The following is a 22,913-nucleotide window of genomic DNA, read 5'->3' as shown; positions in this document are numbered from 1 at the left end:
GGGTAAGTTGTTAGAAGGGACAGGCATTTAGACAGACAAGGGCTAATTAGGGAAAGTCAGCATGGCTTTGTAAGGGGAAAGTCATGTCTCACAAATTTGATTGAGTTTTTTGAAGGAGTAACCAAGAAGATAGATGAGGGCAGTGCAGTTGACGTTGTCTACATGGACTTTGACAAGGTACCTTTGACAAGGTACCGCATGGTAGGTTGTTGAAAAAGGTTAAACCTCACAAAATCCAGGGTGAGGTAGCCAATTGGATTCAAAATTGGCTTGGCGACCAAAGCCAAAGGGTGGTTGTGGAGGCTTGTTTTTCAAACTGGAGGCCTGTGACCAGCGGAGTGCCTCAGGCATCGGTGCTGGGTCACTGTTATTTGTTATATATATTAATGATTTGAATGAGAATATCGGAGGCATGGTTAGTAAGTTTACAGATCACACCACGATTAGTGGCATAGTGGATAGTGAAGAAGGTTATATAAGATTGCAACAGGATCTTGACCAATTGGGCCAGTGGGCCGATGAATGGCAGATGAAGTTTAATTTGGATAAATGTGAGGTGATGCATTTTGTTCAATCAAATCAGGGCAGGACCTACTCAGTTAATGGTAGGGAGTTGGGGAGAGTGACAGAACAAAGAGATCTAGGGGTACAGGTTCATAGCTCCTTGAAGGTGGAGTCGCAGGTGGACAGGGTGGTAAAGAAGGCATTCAGCATGCTAGGTTTTATTGGTCAGAATATTGAATACAGGAGTTGGGACATCTTGTTGACATTGTACAAGACATTGGTAAGACCATGCATGGAATATTGTGTTCAGTTCTGGCCACCCTATTATAGGAAGGATATTGTTAAACTAGAAAGAGTGCAGAGGAGATTTATGAGGATGCTACCAGGACTTGATGGTCTGAGTTATAAGGAGAGGCTGGCTAGGTTGGGACTTTTTTCCCTGGAGTGTAGGAGGCTTAGGGATGACCTTATAGAGGTAGATAAAATAATGTGGAGCATAGAAAAGGTAGATAGTCGGCATCTTTTCCCAAAGGTAGAGGAGTCGAGAACTAGAGGACACAGGTTTAAGGTGAGAGGGGAGAGATATAAAAGAGACCAGAGGGGAGATTTCTTCACACAGAGGGTGGTGAGCATCTGGAACAGGCTGCCAAAGGCAGTGGTAGAAGCGGGATGATATTATCATTTTGAAAGCAGTTGGACACTTTCATGGGCAGGGTGGGTATAGAGGTATAGAGGCCAAATGCGGGTAAGTGGGACTAGCTTAGTGATAGAAACTGGATGGTATGGACAAACTGGGCCAAAGGGCCTGTTTCCCTGCTGTAAACATCTATGATTCGATGACTCAACTCTAAAAAGCAATTTATAAAATGCCACATTAAAGGTTACCACACAAAATGATGTCCCATGGTGTGGGGGTAACATTTTAGCACGGATAGAGGATTGGTTATCTAACAGGAATCAGAGAGTAGGAATAAAATGATCATTTTTTTGGGTGGCAAGCTGTAACTAATGCAGTGCCATTGAGATCATCACTGCCATCTCAAGAAGGAGAATGAGAGGATGTTCTTATTGAAACATAAGATTGTGAGGGGACTTGATGGGTTGAAGAGAGAACAGGAAATTGCTTCTTTCGTGTGACAAAAACCTTTGTAATTCTATTAGATTGTATCAACTTTCCTTCGAAAGCATCTTCTAAACCCATGACAAAATCTTAAAGGTGGATTCTCTGATTGCCGACGCCGAAATCGCAATCGGCGATTGGCCGGAGCCTCACCAGCAATGCACACATCTGCTGATAATGATAAAAAAAACAGAAATCACATCAAAGATCCGATCTCTAGCTACAACTTTTTGAAACTGTCATTCATTCTCAGCTGAATGGAACACCAACTGTGCTGAAATCCATTCACATTGAAACTCAGCCAAGCTTTCAGAATTTCCACAGCTGTCTAAACCACAAAGTACTTTCTGAAAAGGTCTGACCGGAAGTGCTAATTTCAGTTTGAAAGCACAGAACCCATCAATCAATGGATGGGAACAGGCAGTTAGACTGTTTTCAATTATCAAAAGCAGTTTTTAAAAAATCACCAGAGCTATTTAAATCCAGTAGAAACGATGGTAGCACAGGCCGGAAGGCCATTTTGTACTATTTTTCACTGCATTTCTCCATTGGAAGAGTACTACATTGAATGAACAAATACACAAGAGCTGGTTCAATGGAGTTGGGCATCATATAAATTCAAGTACATCTTTGAAGTTGTTCCCCAAGTTTGAACATCTTGGGCGTGATTTAACGGCCTTGTCACACCCAGCTTCATGACACGATGAGACTGTTGAATCTCACGGATTTAGGGCGCTCAATATTTAATAAGATATTGCAAGACGTCGCGATCTGGATCTCACCCTTGCTGGGAACTAACATCCTCGCCTGGGAGACCTTGCCAGGGGGCCGTTTAGCAGTAGTCCACACAAACGTGGACCAGGTGTAATGGCACCTAGAGGGCTCTCCTAGGAAATTAGAGTCCCCCAGGTGGTCGGGCTCTAGGCAGGATGGTACCCTGGCATTGCACCCTGGCACTGCACCCTGGCACCCAGGCATCCTGGCAGTGCTGAGGTGCTCAGATGCCAGGTTGCCCATTCCAGAGAGTGGGCCCGGTAGTGCCTTGCCCATAAGAGCGGGGGTGGGAGGCTTGAGGACCCCCAAAGAGGTAAGTTGGGTGCAGTAGGGGTGTCCGGAGGCCGTGGTGGGGTGACTGAAGGGGTCAAAAGAGGGTGTGGCATTTAACAATGGCTCCCAATCCACAAGTCATCTTGCTGCAGTGGCGTCAGTGCAGGAACTAATGTAAGAGTGGCTTTGTGGGGCGTTCCTCGCCAATGCCAAAAGAAGCGCCAAAGTGCTGTTAAATAAGGCAATGTTTCTTGGTGCTGCAGGCATTGAAAAACAACCTGCTAAGCGTGCCCAAAACAGGACTCTGTTTCAGACCCGTTATATCACACCCCTTATCAATGAAATAGTAGAGGTGACAGTGTTAGAAGAGTCTTTCTTAAAGAGGCAAGGAGAGATCAATTTGCAGCACTTCACAATACAATATTGGGAGGAGATCTGAGTAAGCAAAATAGATCTCTTTATACTCCGGAGGGAAATATGATAGGTAAACTGAAATGACCCTATACGTGTTGGTGATAGTTGTACAACCTTGGAGCACGGTAATTAACTGTAGTGAAAATAAAGATGATAATTAGCTACAGTTAATTATTGTTTAACAGTATATAAATGAGTTATGTTCCAGAAATTGTTTTGAGTAATAGGTGGAGTCAGAATGTAAATCTTTGGATATATTTTTACATACTGTGGACGCGATTCTTTTAAAGCTGCAAAAATTGTGGATATTGTTTAAGACAGTAGTGCGACAGGATGAGTGTTGATCTGAGGAAACTCTTGGTTTAAAAAAAGTGTGGAAATATTCTGGGTCACTGGATGATTTACCAATGTTGATCCTATGCACTTCTCAGGCTCTGCTTCTTTCATGTGGTTTCCCTTCAGAAATAACAGAGTCGTCTGCAGCCAAGCTCTCCTCCATACATGATCTTCCCACTCAGCTACATGAACTCTACCAGAAAGGCTTCGTACTGGCTGGTTTTCACCCCTTCATACAGTCCATTGACGTGTGGAAGAAAACTCCAGAAGAGAAAATGTTCAGGGCCATTCTGATCAAACCAACAGCGAGGTAAAGCAGGCAAAATAAATATTGTCACTAATAGACTATTTTTGTGTTAAACATTGCTTTCTTTGTATGTAAAGGGTCACTTTACACCTTACAAATTTTTAATTAGTTTTGAATGGTATTTGCCCTGGTGTCATGTGATGCAGTGATTATAGAGCGGGATTCTCCAATAATGGGGCTATGTTCCCACGCCAGCGTGAAAACCGGCGCCAACTACTCCAGCGTCAACGGGTCCCCGATAATGAAGAATGCTCCCCTTCCTAGTGGGCTAGGTCAGCGCCGGAGTGGTCCCCGCAGCTCCAGCCGGCGCAGAACGGCTGGCGCGAGTTCGCGCATGCGTGCTACTGCCGGCATATTTCCCACATGCGTGCTACGGCCGGCGTGATACGGTGCATGCGCGAGGGTTCCCTTCTCTGTGCCAGCCCCCGGGCAATATGGCGGAACCCTACAAGGGCCCGGAGTGGAGGAACATAGGCCGCCATGGAACCAGCCCACCCGCCGATCGGTATGCCCCGATCGCGGGCCAGGCCACCTTGGGTGCCCCCCTGGGGTCAGATCCCCCCCCCCCCCCCCCCCCCCCACTCCAGGACGGCTCCCGCAGAGACACCTTTCAGTAACCCACGCCGGCGGGATTTGGCTGAACTCGGCGGCCACTCGGCCTGTTGGGGCGTGGAGAATCGCCGGGGGCGCTTTCAACGATCCCGACTGGCGCAGCAGGAATCCCGCGGCCGCCTGAGAATCGGCGGGGAGAGAATCGGGAAGCCACCGTCGGGGCGGCTTGACATGGGGTCGGAGAATCCCGGCCATAGTGTCCCTACCTCTGAGGCAGATGATCCGGGTTCAACTTCCACTCTGGGACCTCGATATTAGAAAGAATAACAATAAATGGCTGACAGTGAATTTAAAACAGTTCTTCCTTCTTAGAGTGTGATATTTAGCACAGAGTGGTGGCTCGGTAGCACAGTGGTTAGCACTGTTGCTTCACAGCGCCAGGGTCCTAGGTTCAATTCCCGCTTGGGTCACTGACTGCGCGGAGCTGGATGTTCTTCCGTCGCTGTGTGGGTTTCCCCTGGGTGCTCCGGTTTCCTCCCACAAGTCCTGAAAGACGTGCTGTTAGATGAATTGGACATTCAGAATTCTCCCTCTGTGTACCTGAACAGGAGCCGGAATGTGGCGACTAGGGGCTTTTCACAGTAACATCATTGCTGTGTTAATGTTAGCCTTTTTGTGACAATAATAAAGATTGTTATTATTTATGACACAATCAGAACATTAACTGAATCAGTCCCTATAACGCTATGTTGGGCATCTAATAGCTATGAAGTTATAAAATATGATCATAAACAGCCACTTTCAATGTTGCAGTTCTCCCAAAAATATTAACTTCTACCTTCTATGAAAGTAACATATCTGGTCGAGAAATAGAAAATGCTGGAGAAGTACCATGAACACGATTTTTCCCATGGGCTTCAGAATCATGCTGTCCTGGTCAAGTGGAGGACAGGATCCGCACTGTGCTGACAACAGTCACCTGGCTGTGATTTTATGACAGGCTTGCCGTCGAATTAAGGTTGACAGACAGATTCTTGAAGCTGGAGGACCAGTCAGAGGTCTTCCAGCAGGGAAGGAGGAGCAGCATATCTTTTCAGGTAAGTAAGAGAGAGTGCCACCATTTTGAACTACCCTCTCCAGCTTTCTAAAGTTTTAAATTTAAAAATGTCCTTAGCAGCCTGGCCGCAATTGTAGTGGCCTCCTCTCCACAGGGTGACCTGAAGCTGCAGCTGATGCCAGGCAGGCGGGGGGGGGGGGTGTCTCAACACATGACTCTCAGGTCTGTCACCGGAAGGCTATCACTAGCCAGCTGCCCTGTTCTCCGAAGCCTCCATTGACCTGGGGATCGAGTAGAAAATTCCAGTCAGTCTCTGACAATAGGCCTTAAAAGGTATTTAACACAAGGTCACTTGGATACCCCTTGCTTGTGAATGGGTAGCCTTGCTGCCACCACCATTTCTCCCACTCACCCCACCCCACCCCATCCCCACCATTCCTGGTTCTGGAAAAATGGCACAGTGTGAGATGGAACCAGCAAGCTGGCCAGCTTCACAAATTTACAGGCCCATCTGCCTCCATGTCCACCCCATCAGAGCCTAAAACTCCAAGCGCACATGTCTATCACTATCTGTAAAGAAGATAGACAGGCAACTAATTTATGCATTAACTTTTCATCTGAATTTACAAAGGGTCCACATTATATTAAATTGCCATCTCTATTTACTGTCAGGCCTGCAGTGTATTCACAGCATTTGTAGCTTTTAAAAAATATATATTTTTATTAGGGCATTTGCAATTTTTATAATAATAACAATAATAGCGACATAAACATGGCACATGCATTTGTAGCTTTTTAAAAAAATGAACAAATCTGTACATTGTTAACATTTTAGTCAATGCAAATGGAACATTTGAAATTTGCTGCTTGAAGATTTTGAACTATTCCTTCAGAAATAAAATATCAAGTTGCATTGAACTTAGTTTAAAAAATTACTATATATCCTGCCAATACAAGATGGCCGTCGATACCGGCTGCGTATACACAGGTCCATTCATGTGGCCATCGATACCGGCTGCGTATACACAGGTCCATTCATGTTGCCATCGATACCGGCTGCGTATACACAGGTCTATTCATGTGGCCGTCGATACCGGCTGCGTATACACAGGTCCATTCATGTGGCTGTCGATACCGGCTGCGTATACACAGGTCCATTCATGTGGCTGTCGATACCGGCTGCGTATACGCAGGTCCATTCATGTCGCTGTCGATACCGGCTGCGCATACACAGGTCCATTCATGTGGCCGTCGATACTGGCTGTGTATACACAGGTCCATTCATGTGGCCATCGATACCGGCTGCGTATACGCAGGTCCATTCATGTGGCCGTCGATACCGGCTGCGTATACACAGGTCCATTCATCACAGAGATCCAATTATGTTACGCCTGTGGGGCTGGCGGGATAATGTAACAGGGATCCAGGATTAGGGAAATAATAGTTTGGCATCAGTAGTGGAATCTTGGTCTGGAAGGAGATGGGAATTGGTTAGCTATTGTCCTCAGGCAGTTAGGCCTTTCCACCATAAGACAGTGATAGTCTTCTCAACTGGGTTAGAGCAGGATTAGCAATGGAGTGCTACAAACACAAGCGAAAAGGAAAAAGGAACTGCATGTACAAGCTCAGATGGGATTCCCCACATAAACACAAAGCCCACACACTCTTTGCCTGGGAAATACCCCCAGACATCTGGACAGTACATTGGACATGGAAGGCCCAGGGAAAAGGCTGTGATATTAACGTTGCTTCTGGATAGCAGAGGGCGGTGGGAAACTCAAAGACGGTCAAAGAAATCCATAGTTCCTGGTTTCCTGACCAGAGTCCTGCACCATGCTGCTAAATCTTGGCCAGAATAACACACCAGAAATGCACAGGCATGGCATTGGTAACAAACGCATCTTTGTAAAATACAATAAAGGCAAATAACTGTGGATACTGAAAATCTGAAATAAAAACAGAAAATTCCAGATATGCTCAGCAGGTCTGGCTCCAAGGAAGAGTCTTAGGGACTTGAAACATTGGGGAGGGGAGATTCTTTGCTGGTTTTTGTCACGGGCAAAATTTCAACGCCGACAGAAAATCCCACGAGACTGATTGAATGAGAATCTCGGCGGTGAGATATCACTTTCTGGTGACATGGGTGGAACCTCATTTAAATATATTTTAATAAATTTGCGTGACTTCAAGGACTTCTGTGCCAGTTGTTCCTGCCACATAAAGAATACCCCCTCATTGGCATGATGTCGGGTTGGCGAGGTTTACAACAGAAATTTAAAAACTTGAAGTAGTCAAGGAAAACTCACCGGGCGCCCAGAGGTAAGTCTTGTCCATGGGGGGGGCGAGGGACATGCTCAGGCAGTGCCCTGACACTGCCCCTGGCAATGCTTCCTTGGCACACTGGCACTACTACCTGGTAGTGCCAACCCAGCACTGCCACCCTAGCATGCCAGCCTGGCTATGAGTTGCAGGAGCGGCCCAGATGGGGGAGGTTCCTCTTACGTGTGGGGGACTGGGGGATCATTTCCCTTATCCATGGGATGGAGGGAGTTGTCCCAGTGTTTGTGAGGAAGGGGATTCCCTGTATCCATGGGGAGAGGGGATAGTATTAATTTTGCTTTGATAAGGGTGTACTTTCCAGATGTCACCCCTTTCTCTGTGGAGCTGACATTGTCGGCTCTATCAGGCCCTGCCAGCATAACGGTGAAAGCCACACCCCCAGGCTTTCTACGCACTGGGTGCCAGAGAATCTGGAGTGTAAACATGGCTGTGCAGCTGGAGAGAAACATGCTGGTTTTCTCACCTCAGCCAGCACTCCGTGCACTGAGTGCAAAATTCCTCCCGTTAACTCTCTACACAGATGCTGCCAGATCTGCTGAGTTTATCCAACATTTTCTGTTTCTATAAGCTCCAAGCTCAGTTTGTGACTTTCTTTTTATTTGCTCAGTGTCTGGACTTGAAAACAATAGGGATAGGGGCTTTTCACAGTAACTTCATTGAAGCCTACTTGTGACAATAAGCGATTAGTATTATTATTAACTTTACATATTTCACTGAAATGAAAATGTCCTCTCCAAATACTCACTTAATTCACTTGTGATTTCTTGGGAAAAGAACGCCAAAGATGTTTGGGAGGTGGAAAAAATGCACAAATATATTTAAGAATTGAAGCAATTACTTTTATGTTTTCTTACAATAAGCAATATAATTTTATTCTAATTACTATAATAAAAATGTTATTTTAACCTATGTCTGAAAAATCATAGCCCAGGAAATGGGATTGTAGCAGAGCTAACCAAAGAAATGTTATGATCGCGTAAATATCAAATCTACCACTTTAGGAAAATGTTATTTCATGACATTTCAAGCCATAAAGCTAGTGATGCCAGGTAAGCTTAATCATACCTGAAACATTTGCATTTATGAACATCACAAAGGTAATCTGGGCTGGTTGGTTCACCTGTTTAGATGGATAGTGCGTGATAACTGTGCAGGTTTAATTCCCATTACGGCTGAGGTATTTTTGGGATCTGCTTCCTCACTCTGCCCCTGAGAATGGGAAGTATTGGCAAAGTGCCACTGACAAAAAATTGCTGAGGAACAGCTCAGGATGAAGCATCAGCAGACAATGAGCCAAGGGATCATCAATTAATGAGGGCAATTTTCTGTTACATTTACCCTTTTACATTTGAAAAGGTCCAAAGTATTTGTTCTCAAATTAAAAAAAGAAAAAGATAATAGGAATCAGCATATCCCTCTGTCAGTGTCAAGAATAGTCCACCAGGCCAATCCAAGGTTAAAGGAGGTTCCTTACTTTGAATGCCAATGGTGAATAATTTTGGAACTTAGAGCACATCATAAGCCTGCCAGAGATGGCACATATAGTGTATCACTGTTGGGAGTGGAGGTAATGATGGTCCCTCCTGGAAAGATGAAAGAACTGCCTCTTTTGCTCCTATAGGCCTACTGTAAAAATACCAAATTTTACTGACCTGAAATTTTATTTTTTTGGAGGATGAGATCTAAACGGCAAACCAGCAACAACTATTTGGCAAACAGGTATGCCTGGTGTGACCAGATGCATTGCTGCTGATAATGGGAGTGCCAAAATGGCCATCCCACCCTAGCCCCATACTAGGCTCTTCCTTTCCTGCCGGAATAGGCTCCAGCCCTGACAAGGCTCTGTGGAATTCCCCAAATAGTGCTTGGAGCTGCCACATCTGTGTCTCAGCCAAGTTTCCAGCCCTTTAAATGTACTCCTATTGAAATTTTGGCAGGGGTGTGTTGAAAGGGTTACAAATTTTAATCCGTCATGATTATTGTCAATCAAAGTGTCACTGTAGTACATACAAGATGATATGAGGCATGTTTGTGTATGATGGAAAGGATTGTAACATTTAAGCATGCCAAGTTAGGGCTTCACAGTTTGAGTTTACAGAATCTTGGCCTCATCAAATTAATGGTTACTGTCACTGTTGGTTTTCTGGAACAGTAATTCATTCCAAGCCACAGCATTTTTACAATGTTGAGTTGAAATTAGTAATCATGTATAAGATGATCTGTTCCCAACATCATTATGGCAAAAATAATAATACGCTGCATTCTTTCTGTAATTGAATCCAGACTGCTAATTTAATCCAAATGTAGTTGGCTTTACTGTTAGAAACTATGGAAACTTTGGGTTGGATCCATGACATAAAATCATTTCTCCTACAGGATAGTATTTAAAATACATCAGTGTAGCGCACAACACTAAGCTGCCTCCCGTGAAGGCGACATAGTTTACACGTGTAGTTGAATTTCTCTTTTCCAGCTGGGTGATTGCAGTAAGACTGTCCTGGACATTTTCACAGACATGGTAGGCTCTGCTTCTTTACTAAACCGCAAAGAGATTTATTTGGTGCAAGCGGCCCCCAGGCCTCACTCCAGTGTAGATTTTTACTTTTTGTGATAGTGTAATGCAGCTGAAAGCAAAACGGAAGCTCCTGATTTTCATTTGCTTTGAAATCAGTGGGAGAGCAATAAGAGATGTAAGGTAGGCTGCTGACTCACTATCTGCTGTACTGGATTACACTATCACTCAAAGTCAAAGTCTGGCTGCTAATATCTTTTCCCTATCCATTTTTTCAATTGTGACTGCTGCATCAAAATCCTCCAGGAGAAGCCCAAATGTGTGTGAAGGTGATGAGTCAAATTCAAGTCTCATTAGGAGTCCGATGGCTTATAATCACAGCAGGTCATTCAACAAGAAGAAATTCCATAAGAAGTTGTAAAATATTTAATTTGTACTCAAGTATTTGAACTGTAGTCTGTGTACTACAAACAGAATTGAAGAATATTTTAGTCTCATTCAAGCAGCAAAGGAATGAGAGTTTCCTGATACTTATCTTATAATTAAAACAGAGATTTCTGTAACTGTTGCCATGGAACCCAACCCGCTATATGTTGTGTTTTTCAGAGCAAAGTGCAGAGGTTAAGTAAATTTTGCAGGTTGTCAGAAGCCCTACACTTCAACTTATTTACACTCTGAGTAATAATTTATTTAAAACTTTCAAATGATGTACTTCTCCTTATGTAGCCACCACAGCACTTCTGGGGCTGGATTCTCCGTTTCAGCAGCTAATCACAAGCTCGAACAAAGAATTCACGGGAGGTTTACGACCAGAAAATCAGCGCCAACCGCTCACCGATTCTGGGACCAGTGAGGGGCTAGAAGAGACGCCGGGTGAAACTCCCGGCTCCCGCACCGAAAACGGCTGGAGAATGGCTGGGTCTCTGGCCGTGCAATCGCGGAACCGACCCGCTATCCGCGACTCCACAGGCTACACCCTGGCCACCCCCAACCAGTCCCCACAGCCCTCACAGAAACCCCCCCCCCGGGCAGCGGCATGATTCCCGGCTGAGTGTGGCGGCGCTGGACACAGTCCGCAGCTGCCACGCGGGTTCCTGGCCGCTGAGACCACATTTATTCCGCGCCGTTGGGAACTCAACCCATCGGGGGCAGAGCATTGCAGGATGGCCTGCCGATGACGCGCCAACGCTGTTGCAATGGCGCGCGGCGCATGACGCGAGTATGCCATTTCCGAGGAGGTGGAGCATGGCTGGCTGGCGTCAAACCAACGCCGGCCCCGATTTGGGCATCGGAGTTGATTCACTGCTCGATCGCCGATTACCATATCGCCTTCGGGTGAGGGAGAATCCAGCCCATCATTTCTGGTGCTAGCTTTTACATCACATATACAAAAACATATCTTAATATTCTGATTAAAATGTAATTTTAAATTTTGTTTGGTGTGAGGATGGTTTTGCGCCCATAACCAGGTAAATTCTTCATGGCTCAGGCTAACTAAAGAAAGAATTTGCTTTATATCATATGTTTTGCATTATCAGGACTTCCCAAATTACATCATGAACAATGGGTCACTTCTGAACTGCAGCCAATTTACAACTATAAAAGTCAAGAGACCTGGGAAGGTGTTTCAAAATGGTGGCCAATTTTCAACCAAAGAAAAGGTCGCAACGCGACATACAGGTCATAGGTCCCAACCGGGACCACCGATCATGCCGGCTTTTAAGGGTTGATTCTGAGTCCATCAGCTGTGTAGCTCGTATTCCATGAGCCCCAAGGGAAGATCAATCAGGCCATCTCGGTGGGTCTCCTGAGGGTCATCACAAGAGCAAAGTTCTATAAAAAGCACTGAGATAAAAGGCCAGTTAATTTTTATAGTTCATGCTGAGCAATGAATGGCTGTGAGCAACAGAAGAACTTCCAGCTCGAGTTTAAATAGGGTCACAGAATTATATTGTCCTCTTAAAAAAACTGCTGGAGCTTTGGTTTAATGTGTCATTAAAAAGGTTACATTTCCGCCAATGGGCAGAATCTTGTTGAGGCATTGGAAGTCTCACCTGTCAGCAAGTGACCCACCTCACCTATTTTTGGGAAGGCCTTCTGAACCACAAGCCAATCAGGCAGTGGCAAGGCCAATGGCAAGCCTCCTCTGGAATCAAAATCCAGGGAATGGAAGTCTCGCCTACCAGTCAGAGGCAGCAGCTCTCAATTGTGCTCAACAGTTCCACTGGGAAGGCCGCGGCTGGAACCATGAAGGTCAGTGCCCGGACTCCAAGGATCATAGAATTTACAGTGCAGAAGGAGACCATTCGGCCCATTGAGTCTACACCAGCCCTTGAAAGAGTACCCCACTTAAGCCCACATCTCCACCCTATCCCCGTAACCCAGTAACCCCACCTAACCTTTGGACACTAAGGGCCAATCCACCTAACCTGCACATCTTTGGACTGTGGGAGGAAACTAGAGCACCTGGAGGAAGCCCGCGCAGACATGGGGAGAAAGTGCAAACTCCACACAGTCACCTGAGGTCGGAATTGAATCCGGGTACCTGGAGCTGTGAGGCAGCAGTGCTAACAACTGTGCCACCATGCCACCCGGTAGATCCGGATTATATGTCCTTCCCATGTGCTCACCTTTGTTTGTCTAGCCTACTGCAGGATCCTTTCGTGGTCCTGATATTCGTGCAACTTTCCTCTGATCGCTCTCGACTGCTCCCCCGGCTTGGGTTTCACTCTGTGCGCCCTATCAAGTTCTGAGGGGTTGGAGAAACTGTCCCTCCCAAGTAGGTTGCCCAGCATTTGGCCGATATAGTCTCTTGGGTTTCTGCCCTCGCTGCCTTCCGGCAGGCCCATGATCCATACGTTCTGCCATTGGGACATGTTTTCCTGGTCCTCGGCCTTTCCCTTCAAGCTCCCCTGGGCTGCCACCAAGCTTTTCACCTCTCTGCTTCCAGAGGGACAATGTTATCACTCTGATCTGTCGAGGCTCTCTCACTTGTGCCTCCATTTTCTTTCCCAGACTGTCAAACGTTCGTTGTAGGGATACAGTTGCCTCCGTCACCACCAGATTCACCGCCACCTGGCTCTTGATTCTAATCGCCTCCTTCATGGTGGCTAGTTCCTTCCTTAGGAAGACCCTCCATCCATCTTTGGTGGCAAGGGGGAGACTGGCCTCCCCCTTTCTTGGGCGGCTGTGGGTCTCCTCGCCTCGTGGGTCCACCGGTTTGTCTGCCCATTGCTCGTGGCCCTTTCCGTCACTTCTGCCCTCTCGTCGGCTCCTTGAGCTCCCATTCGTCGACATCTTTCCCTCCGTTGTTCCTTTTCCATAAGACCATAAGACAAAGGAGCAGAATTAGGCCAGTCAGCCCATCGAGTCCGCTCCGCCATTCAATCATGGCTGATACTTTTCTCATTCCCATTCTCCTGCCTTCTCCCCATAACCCCTGTTCCCTTATTAATCAAGAACAAATCTATCTCTGTCTTAAAGACACTCAGTGATTTGTCCTCCAAAGCCTTCTGCGGCAAAGAGTTCCACAGATTCACCACCCTCTGGCTGAAGAAATTCCTCCTCATCTCTGTTTTAAAGAATCGTCCCTTTAGTCTGAGGTTGTGTCCTCTGGTTCTAGTTTTTCCTACAAGTGGAAACATCCTCTCCATGTCCACTCTATCCAGGCCTCGCAGTATCCTGTAAGTTTCAATAAGATCTCCCCTCATCCTTCTAACCTCCCAGAGTCCTCAACCGTTCCTCATACGACAAGCTCCTCATTCCAGGGATCGTTCTTGTGAACCTCCTCTGGATCCTTTCCAAGGCCAGCACATCCTTCCTTAGATACGGGGCCCAAAACTGGGATCTGACCAGAGCCTTATACAACCTCAGAAGTACATCCCTGGTCTTGTATTCTAGCCCTCTCGACATGAATGCTAACATTGCATTTGCCTTCCTAACTGCCGACTGAACCTGCATGTTAACCTTAAGGGAATCTTGAACAAGGAATCCCAAGTCCCTTTTTGCATCTGATTTCCTAAGCATTTCAACATTTAGAAAATAGTCTATGTCTCCATTCCTCCTTCCAAAGTGCATAACCTCACACTTTTCCACATTGTATTCCATCTGCCACTTCTTTGCCCACTTCCTAGCTTGTCCAAGTCCTTCTGCAGCCCCCCTGCTTCCTCAATACTACCTGTCCCTCTACAGATCTTTGTATCATCTGCAAACTTAGCAACAGTGCCTTCAGTTCCTTCTTCCAGATCATGAATGTATATTGTGGAAAGTTGTGGTCCCAGCACCGACCCCTGAGGCGCACCACTAGTCACCAGCTGCCATCCTGAAAAAGACCCCTTTATCCCTACTCACTGAATTCTGCCAGTCAGCCAATCCTCTATCCATGCCATGATCTTACCCTGAACACCAAGGGCACTTAACTTATTTAACAGTCTCCCATGCAGCACCTTGTCAAATCCTTCTTGAAATCTAAATAAATTATGTCCACTGGTGAGAGAGATGATGTTGCTGATCTGTTTTGCACACTTCCCCTGCAGACAGGCCTTCTCCTGTTCCTATTTTCTATGTTTCTATGTTGGGTGGGAATCCTCGGCTGAGGAAAAAAGACCATAAGAAATTGGAATATGAGTAGGCCATTCAGCCCTTTGAGCATGCTCTACCATTTAATAAGATCATGGCTGATCTAACACTCACTCAGTCCACCTTCCTGCCTCCTGTCCATAACCCTTAATTCCCTGCTGATTAAAAACCTAGCTCAGCCTTGAAAGTTTTCACGGACTCGGCCTCCACAGCTTCCTGAGGTAAAGAATTTCAAAAATTCACCACTCGCTGAGAGAAGAGGTTCTTCCTCAAATTCATCTTAAATGAGCACTGCCTTATTCTGTGACTATATCCCCTGGTCCTACACTCTTCCATTCCAATTCTCATCCCACACCTAGTGGTGCACTAAGGCAGACTTTTGCCTGTTACTATATATGGTAATTCCCAGAACAGGTTGCTAGTCTGTCGCCTGTAGCTTATAGCTATGTGGCTAACTCCACATCAAGCATGGCTGACTCGGAGTCTCTTCCGATCTTACCACCAGCCATTGGCATTTATAGAAGGATTTGCAGGTTGACACACTCAACCTATTTGACTATGTTATGAACACACCTTCCTTGGCCATCCCTGGGTGGGACTCAAACCTGGAGCTTCTGGCTCAGAGGCAGGGATGCTACTCACTGTGCCACAAGACCTCCACCCTCTCCCATGAGTGGACACATCCTCCCAACATTTACTCTGTCTAACCCCCTAAGAATCTTACATGTTTCAATCTTATCACCTCTTACTCTTTTGAACTCCAAGACATACAAACCCAACCTGTTTAACCTTTTGTCTTATGGCGATCCTCCGAGGATCATTCTAGCAAACCTCCTCTGTACAGCCTCCAATGGCAATATTTCTTTCCCTAAATAAGGCGGACAAAACTGTACATGGTATTTTAAATGTGGCCACACTAGTAGGTTGGACAGTTGCATCAACTTTTATACTCCAGCTCCTTGAAAAAAAAGCCAGCATTCCATTTGCCTTCCCTATTACCGTCTGAACCTGAATGCTAGCTTTCTGGGAGGGAAAGAGGGAGCCCCAAGTTCCTTTGTGCTCCAGTTTTCTGCAGTCTAAATTTAAATAATAATCCCACTTCTCATTCTTTCTTTAACATGAACAATCTCACATTTTCCCATATTGATTTCCATTTACCAATTTTCTGCTCACTCACTTAACCTGTCAATATCTCTCTGTACAGTATTTATATCCTCCTTACATCCTGCATTCCCTCCCACCTTTGTATAATCTGCAAATTTGACCACAGTACACTCTGTTCCTTCCTCCAGATCATTAATATATATTGTGAAGAGCTGTGGTCCCAGCACTGATCCCTCTGGCACTCCACTGGTTACTGCCCTCCAACCTGAGAAAGCCCCTTATCAGTACTCACTGCTTCCTATTAGTTAGCCAATCCTCTATCAATGCCTTAATATTATCTCCAACACTATGAGCCCCAACCTTGTGCAGTAGTCTTATGTGTGGCACCTTATCAAACACCTTTTGAAAACCCAAATATACAACATCGACTGCTTCTCCTCTATCTACTCTGGCTGATGCCTCTTCAAAGAAGTCGAGTAAATTTGTCGGACATGATTTCCCCTTCATGAAACCATGCTGACTGTTCTTGATCAGATTATGGGAGTGATTTTCCAGCCTTCCAGCTGCATGTTTCCTGGAAGCAGGCAGTGGCACGCCGTTCGCTGGCAGCAGGGTTCTCTGGTCCTCCTGCTGTCAATAGGAATTCCCACTGAAACCACCCCACACCGCCAGGAAACCCGGGAGGCGGTGCGCTGCCGGTGGGACTGGAGACTCCCACTGTCAGTGAACGGCCGGAGAATTCTGGCCTTGTACTGCTATTCTCTCCTTATTAATCGATTAGAATATTTATTCAATACCTGAAGTTAGACTATCTGGCCTGTAGTTTCCTGCATTTTCCCTCTTTCCCTTTTTAAACAAGGGTATCACATTGGCAGTTTTCCAATCCTTTGGCACAGGTCCAGAATCCAAGAATATTTTGAAAATGACTACCAATGTATCTACGATCTCTGTAGCTACTTTCTTTATGATCCTGGGGTGCAAACTCTCAGGTAATAATAATAATCTTCATTGTCACAAGTAGGTTTACATTAACACTGCATTGAAGTTACTGTGAACCTGGGGACATGCCAGCCTTTAACCCTATACGTTTGCCTAAAACGTGATGGTGAGTGTATTTAATTTCCCCCCCTGGATTTTTAAATATTTCTGGGATGTTTGTAGTATCCTCTGCAGTAAAGACTGATGCGAAATATCTATTTAACTCCTCAGTCATTTCCTTGTTCCCATAATTACATTCCCAGTTTCATTCTCTAAGGGGTCAATCTCTAAGGGACATGCCAGAAGTGCATATTCAGAACAGATGTGATGGGGATGAAGAAACTTGGAGAACGGAATGGAGATGGCGACTGGCAGCTTACAAGTGAAGCCGACAGTACATCTTCCCATAGTGCTGTCCCTGGCCTCTTTAGGCACATGGATTGCACCCAGATCATGTTTCATTTCAGCCCCAATCCAATTTCTAAGCTATGGTGCACATAAAAGTGTACTATCTATTTTTGGTATTGAGGCATATTTTTTGTCCTTTTCTCATGTTAACAAAAAAAACCAGATACAAATACTAATTGAATTTCTTCATCTTACCTTAGGGCTTTTTCATTAAAATGACAAAGAATTATCAAAGTATGTCCCCAGCTTTCAATATGATTAAAAACTAACTGATTTTGACTGTGAACTTCCTTTGGCATATCATTCAAATACAACAAAGAATATTGTGATACAAACAGGAAGAGTCATGAAATATTTGTCCTCTTATAACACAAATACCAGTGGACACCACCTTTAGTCTGGTGTGAGCTGGCAGTACTGAATTATACTGCTGCTATCTGGAGAGACAGATTATGTATGAACATGCAGAGACCTCCACTCCTGGGTGTCCAAATATTATCTTTAAAAAGCTGATTAGCTCTTTGATATCACTAAACATTAAAAAAGATGGATTGATCTGGAAATTTAAAAAAATATTTCACTGTGCTTGCAATTATGATCCAAGAGAAATGAACTCAAAGCAGTGTGAAGTTATTTCCCCAAGGTGCAATTTCAGCATTTACCAGAATTCAATGCACTGTTAATTACAATAGTTTTGCTTGAGGTTAATGTAGAAACTGTATTGCATCAATGCAAAAATGACAACATAATTGAACCATTACAGTTTTAAACTCAGTAAGAAGTCTTACAACACCAGGTTAAAGTCCAACATGTTTGTTTCAAACACTAGCTTTCGGAGCACTGCTCCTTCCTCAGGTGAATGAAGAGGTATTTGGGGAGCACGGTAACATGGTGGTTAGCATAAATGCTTCACAGCTCCAGGGTCCCAGGTTCGATTCCCAGCTGGGTCACTGTCTGTGTGGAGTCTGCACGTCCTCCCCGTGTGTGCGTGGGTTTCCTCCGGGTGCTCCGGTTTCCTCCCACAGTCCAAAGATGTGCGGGTTAGGTGGATTGGCCATGTTAAATTGCCCGTAGTGTCCTAAAAGTAAGGTTAAGGGTTACGGGTATAGGGTGGATAGGGTATAGGGTTTGAGTAGGGAGATCATTGCTCGGCACAACATCGAGGGCCGAAGGGCCTGTTCTGTGCTGTACTGTTCTATGTTCTATGTATGTTCCAGAAACATATATATAGACAAATTCAAAGATGCCAGGCAATGCTTAGAATGCGAGCATTAGCAGGTGATTAAATCTTTACAGATCCAGAGATAGGGGTAACCCCAGGTTAAAGAGGTGTGAATTGTCTCAAGCCAGGACAGTTGGTAGGATTTTGCAAGTCCAGGCCAGATGGTGGGGGGTGTGAATGTAATGCAACATGAATCCCAGGTCCCGGTTGAGGCCGCAGTCATGTGTGCGGAACTTGGCTATAAGTTTCTGCTCAGCGATTCTGGGTTGTCGCGCGTCTTGAAGCAGTCTTGAATGATCTACATTGTAATGGTGTTTCTAATTCACAACATGCTAAGTAGTAGTTTCCTGCTTGATGCCTCTTTATTTCGCCACAAACCTTCACAGATAAACTACAGAGAAGGTAGATTTATCCAAGCTTAGCTGGAATTAAAGTATATAGAGGTTCACTTGGAATCAATATGACTGAGAATCCACAAATCTGCTAGCTCATTTCCACTGTAAATCTGGAGGATGCCCCAGCCTTACAGTGGGGATTCTATGGAGGCTTACAAAGGTGGAGCCTACATTCACCCTTTGCCAAGCTGGTATCAAAGGAGTGGATGGGAATGAGAGAATAGGAACTCTCAACACCAGCAGTTTCCATGGTAGGGATTCTCCACTCCCTGGCGTTAAGATAGGGAATCCCGCAGTGGGACAAAATTGGGATTTGCGAGGGGTGGAAAACTGGTTGCGAGTCTCCGTACCAGCCCTGCCATCTCTAGCGGGTTTCCCGATGGCCCAGTTGGGCTTCACGCCCCGACTCAAAGGGACCATGCAGATTGCTCATTTGAGCTATTTTACAGGCACGATTCTTCGGCCCTGTTGCACTCTCGTTCAAGTGAAACGAGGCCAGTGAATAGCAGGAGAGGCCAAAAACGAGAACCGCACCAAGAGCCAAACAGTTTGTGATGCAACTGGCCCACTCCTGTAGGCAAAATCAGGATCGCACCATAAGGTGGCGAGAAACCAATTATCACCACTCAAGCTCTATTTCCATACAGTTAACGGGAGCAAACCCATATCCAATGGCCTCCTGTCATTCATCGGCCTCCCCAGCAAGTGGTCACACTGGCGCCGATTAGTACTCCTTTTGAAAAACGTAAACATTGCGGAAGGGCTTCTGTGGGGATCCGAGGAGGTGAGTATCCATCTTTATTCACAGACACAGAGCCCGGGGGCGTTGGGCTTGCGAGGGGTGGTGTACCCTCGGCTGGGGGGAAGCCCGGCTGGGGATTCTCCATAGGGGTGGCCCGCCATGGGAGGTTGGGGGGAGGCGCTGGGGGGACCGGGGGGCAACTGCACATTGCACCACCACACCAACCCCTGGATCGCGTGTCCCCATTCCGGGGAAAAACCTTGTCCCTACCCGTCCGCCCCATCGACCACCCATATCCCCCAACCGACTGCCGAGGCCTCTGGCTGTGCAGCTGACAGCTATTGATAATAGGGAATTGGCAATCATGGTTAAGTGAGCACTTCACACAACCCAAGTGAATTCCCGTGGGTGGGCAGGCCATGTAGCATATGGGGCTTATTGCTAAGCATTCCCAATCAAACAGAGATGCCTGGGCACTGTATCTGAACACTGCGGGAGGTAACACCACACATGCAGGAGCCAACTTCCTAACACCCAGGGTGTGTGTCACATCACACCAGGTTGCTGGGACAGTGTCTGCACTGTCAGCGGGTCACTGTCGAAGGCAGGGGGGTGATGATAACCCGCAGAGAGCTGAGCGCTGGTGCTCCTCAATCTGTGCCATCGTCTGACTCCTGCCTGTCTGATGAGTGCTCGCTCACACCCATCACCTGCAGGCAGTGTGCCTGGGGGTAGAAGGGAAGATGCCTGGAGAGGTGGGCCAAGGGTTTTGAGGTCGACCCGCGTTGCGGGAGAAAGTGACAGAGGCGTCATACTGGTTGTGCTCATGGATATTTAGTTTGTTATACAATGCCCCACACTCCCAATGGTGCCACACCCCCCACCCCTCCTCATCCCACTCACCCCTACCTACCCCCCTCCCTCGGTGCCCTCAGTGATCCTTGATCTTCATGGCCCTCCTAGCTGTACCGCTGCATTTAGGTGTCTCCCCAGGATGCACATCAGAGGTGAAGGCAGCCAGCTGCTTACCTCGTCCCATGGCCCTTGATGCCCCTGCGGGCCTTCTCTGGGAGTTCTGGCCCAGAGGGTCCCGGGGTACTTGTCGGCAGCACGTGCACAGCCGTGCCACCCTGCCCTGTGTGCTGACAGTGAGACGAGGCCTCATCAGCAGGGTGGAACCCGGGGGAGCTGGTGGCCACCGTCGCCATCCATGGGATGGGTTCGGTTGGCACCCAGTCTCCCCACCTCCTGACCGGTTCCCAAAGGGCCCTGGGGTTCACCTTGGGACGGAGGGGGAGCTGTTTGAAGCACTGGCTGCACCATCGTGTCGACGCCCTTGGCGATGCTCCTCCGTGATTGGGCCATGCTTTGCAGCGCCTCGGCAATGCACACCTGTGATTGGAACAAGCGCCACCGCACCTCGGCCAATCCCATGTGAGAGCTGGACATGTCTTGTAGATCCCCATAAGGTCAACCTGGTACTGGGCAACATCCCCCAGCAAGTCGGACATTCTGCTGAGACCCTCAGCCATGGCCATCATCGACTGTGCGACGCCTTGGATACCTTCACAAATGCCCCTGACGCCGTGCACAAGGCTCTCCACTGCTCTCGCCACCCTAGCAGTGTTGGCCTCGGTGCCACGCTTTGCCAGCGACATCTCCAGTGCCTGTAGCCTCTGGGGCGGGCGGCTATGAACTTGCTGGAGTGTTACTCACATCCCACTCTGAATGTCCTGACCGCATCCTAATGTCTCCATCAGCTCCGGGTAACCCAGTATCACAGGCTCAGCATCAGGCTGGGACCCAGCTGGGTCCAGGGATCCAGCAGCCCTCCGACTGCTGTCCCGTCTGGTGGTTCCTGCCTCCACCTGATGTAGACCATAGACCACAGAATTTACAGTGTAGAAGTAGGCTATTCAGCCCATCGAGTCTGCACCGGCCCTTGGAAAGAGCACCCTCCACCCTATCCCCATAACCCAGTAACCCTACCTAACCTTTTTGGACACTAAGGGCAATTTAGCATGGCCAATCCACCTAACCTGCACATCTTTGTACTGTGGGAGGAAACAGGAGCACCCGGAGGAAACCCACACAGACACGGGGAGGACGTGCAGACTCTGCACAGACAGTAACCCCAGCCCGGAATCGAACCTGAGATCCTGGAGCTGTGAAGCAGCTGTGCTAACCACTGTGCTACCGTACATCAGCAGCTGTGTGGTGCTGACCAGATTGTGCCCCAGATGCCTCATCACTAGCGTTTCTGACAGGTGTATGTATCAGGGCTGGTGGAGGGTGGGGATGACAGCTGTGACGTCTCGATCGGAGACCCTCCGAGGTGGTCTCCTGAGAGGCTGGAGAGGGGACCACCCGGGATAGTCCGGCCATTGGCTGGAGGACCTGTGGGAGATTGGATATATGGTCAGTGGGAGGCGTGGGTCAGTCAGTAAGGCTACAACAACTCACGTTTGACAGGTCCGGTCCACACCGGTGGAGCCCGGTGGTTCCTCATCTCTGCGGCTTTAAACAGTAAGTCACTTTGCAAGAAATAAAGTTTTTTCAGAATGAAGTGAAAGTGATCTCATCTGTACCCCTAAACCCTTTAAAAAGTTGTCAGTGTGCTAGGTTTAACGGTCTGTGAGATGAAAGTAAAAATAATCCCTTTGAAGTGTGGAAACCTTTGAAATGGTTTTTACATAGTCAATTTCACTGTATTTTATTGAAGTCAGTGGCCGGGATTCTTCGTTTGCGAGACTGTGGACAGGATTCTCCTTCCCGGGATGCCCAGAATGCATTCCCCGATGGGATGGAGAATCCGGCTTCAGGAGAAAATCGGGATCTGCGCCCAAATGCTGTGCTCCAAGTTCCTACTGGCGACATGAACAACGTCCACGATGCGCTTCGGAAGTGGGTTATAAATAAATGCAAATAGGTCTTAATGAGCCATTTTCATCTATCTAACGGCCCCGACATCCTGTGCTCCAACCTCCCATGATTCTCCGGTCCCCGCAGCCGGGAATCACGTAGCGAGGATCACTTGTGGTCTTAGCAATCGTGAACCTGATATGGTGGACCTCACGGTGGGCAGAGAACCCTCTCGGCCCACCGTGAGGCCCACCACGCCAGGGCATGTTACTAGAGACCATCTGAGCCCAACCGAGGGCCACCCACCCCCCAACAATACACTGCCTGTCTATGCCTACTCTAGCAGACCCTCCCATGCCCTCTCCTACAGGGACATCTGTAATAGGGGGACCCCCAATAGACCCTGTAGTATGGGAACCCCCCCCAAGAGATTCC

At 47.1% G+C, this 22,913-nt stretch overlaps 1 protein-coding gene across 2 annotated transcripts in view; it reads left to right on the top strand.

Moving 5' to 3' along the window:
- The window catches only part of LOC119966332 (raftlin-like), a 184,887-nt gene that overhangs the window by 63,102 nt on the left and 98,872 nt on the right, over positions 1-22,913 (top strand). For both annotated transcript variants that reach the window (XM_038797815.1, XM_038797814.1), the window contains one exon: positions 3,548-3,731. In XM_038797815.1, coding sequence (XP_038653743.1) covers positions 3,548-3,731 — 184 coding nt within the window. The remainder of the gene's footprint in view (positions 1-3,547; positions 3,732-22,913) is intronic.

This window comes from Scyliorhinus canicula, chromosome 5, assembly GCF_902713615.1.
Source record: "Scyliorhinus canicula chromosome 5, sScyCan1.1, whole genome shotgun sequence".
Lineage (NCBI taxonomy): Eukaryota > Metazoa > Chordata > Chondrichthyes > Carcharhiniformes > Scyliorhinidae > Scyliorhinus > Scyliorhinus canicula.
The sequence above is the reverse complement of the archived record's forward strand: the minus strand, read 5'-3'. Positions and strand labels throughout refer to the sequence as shown.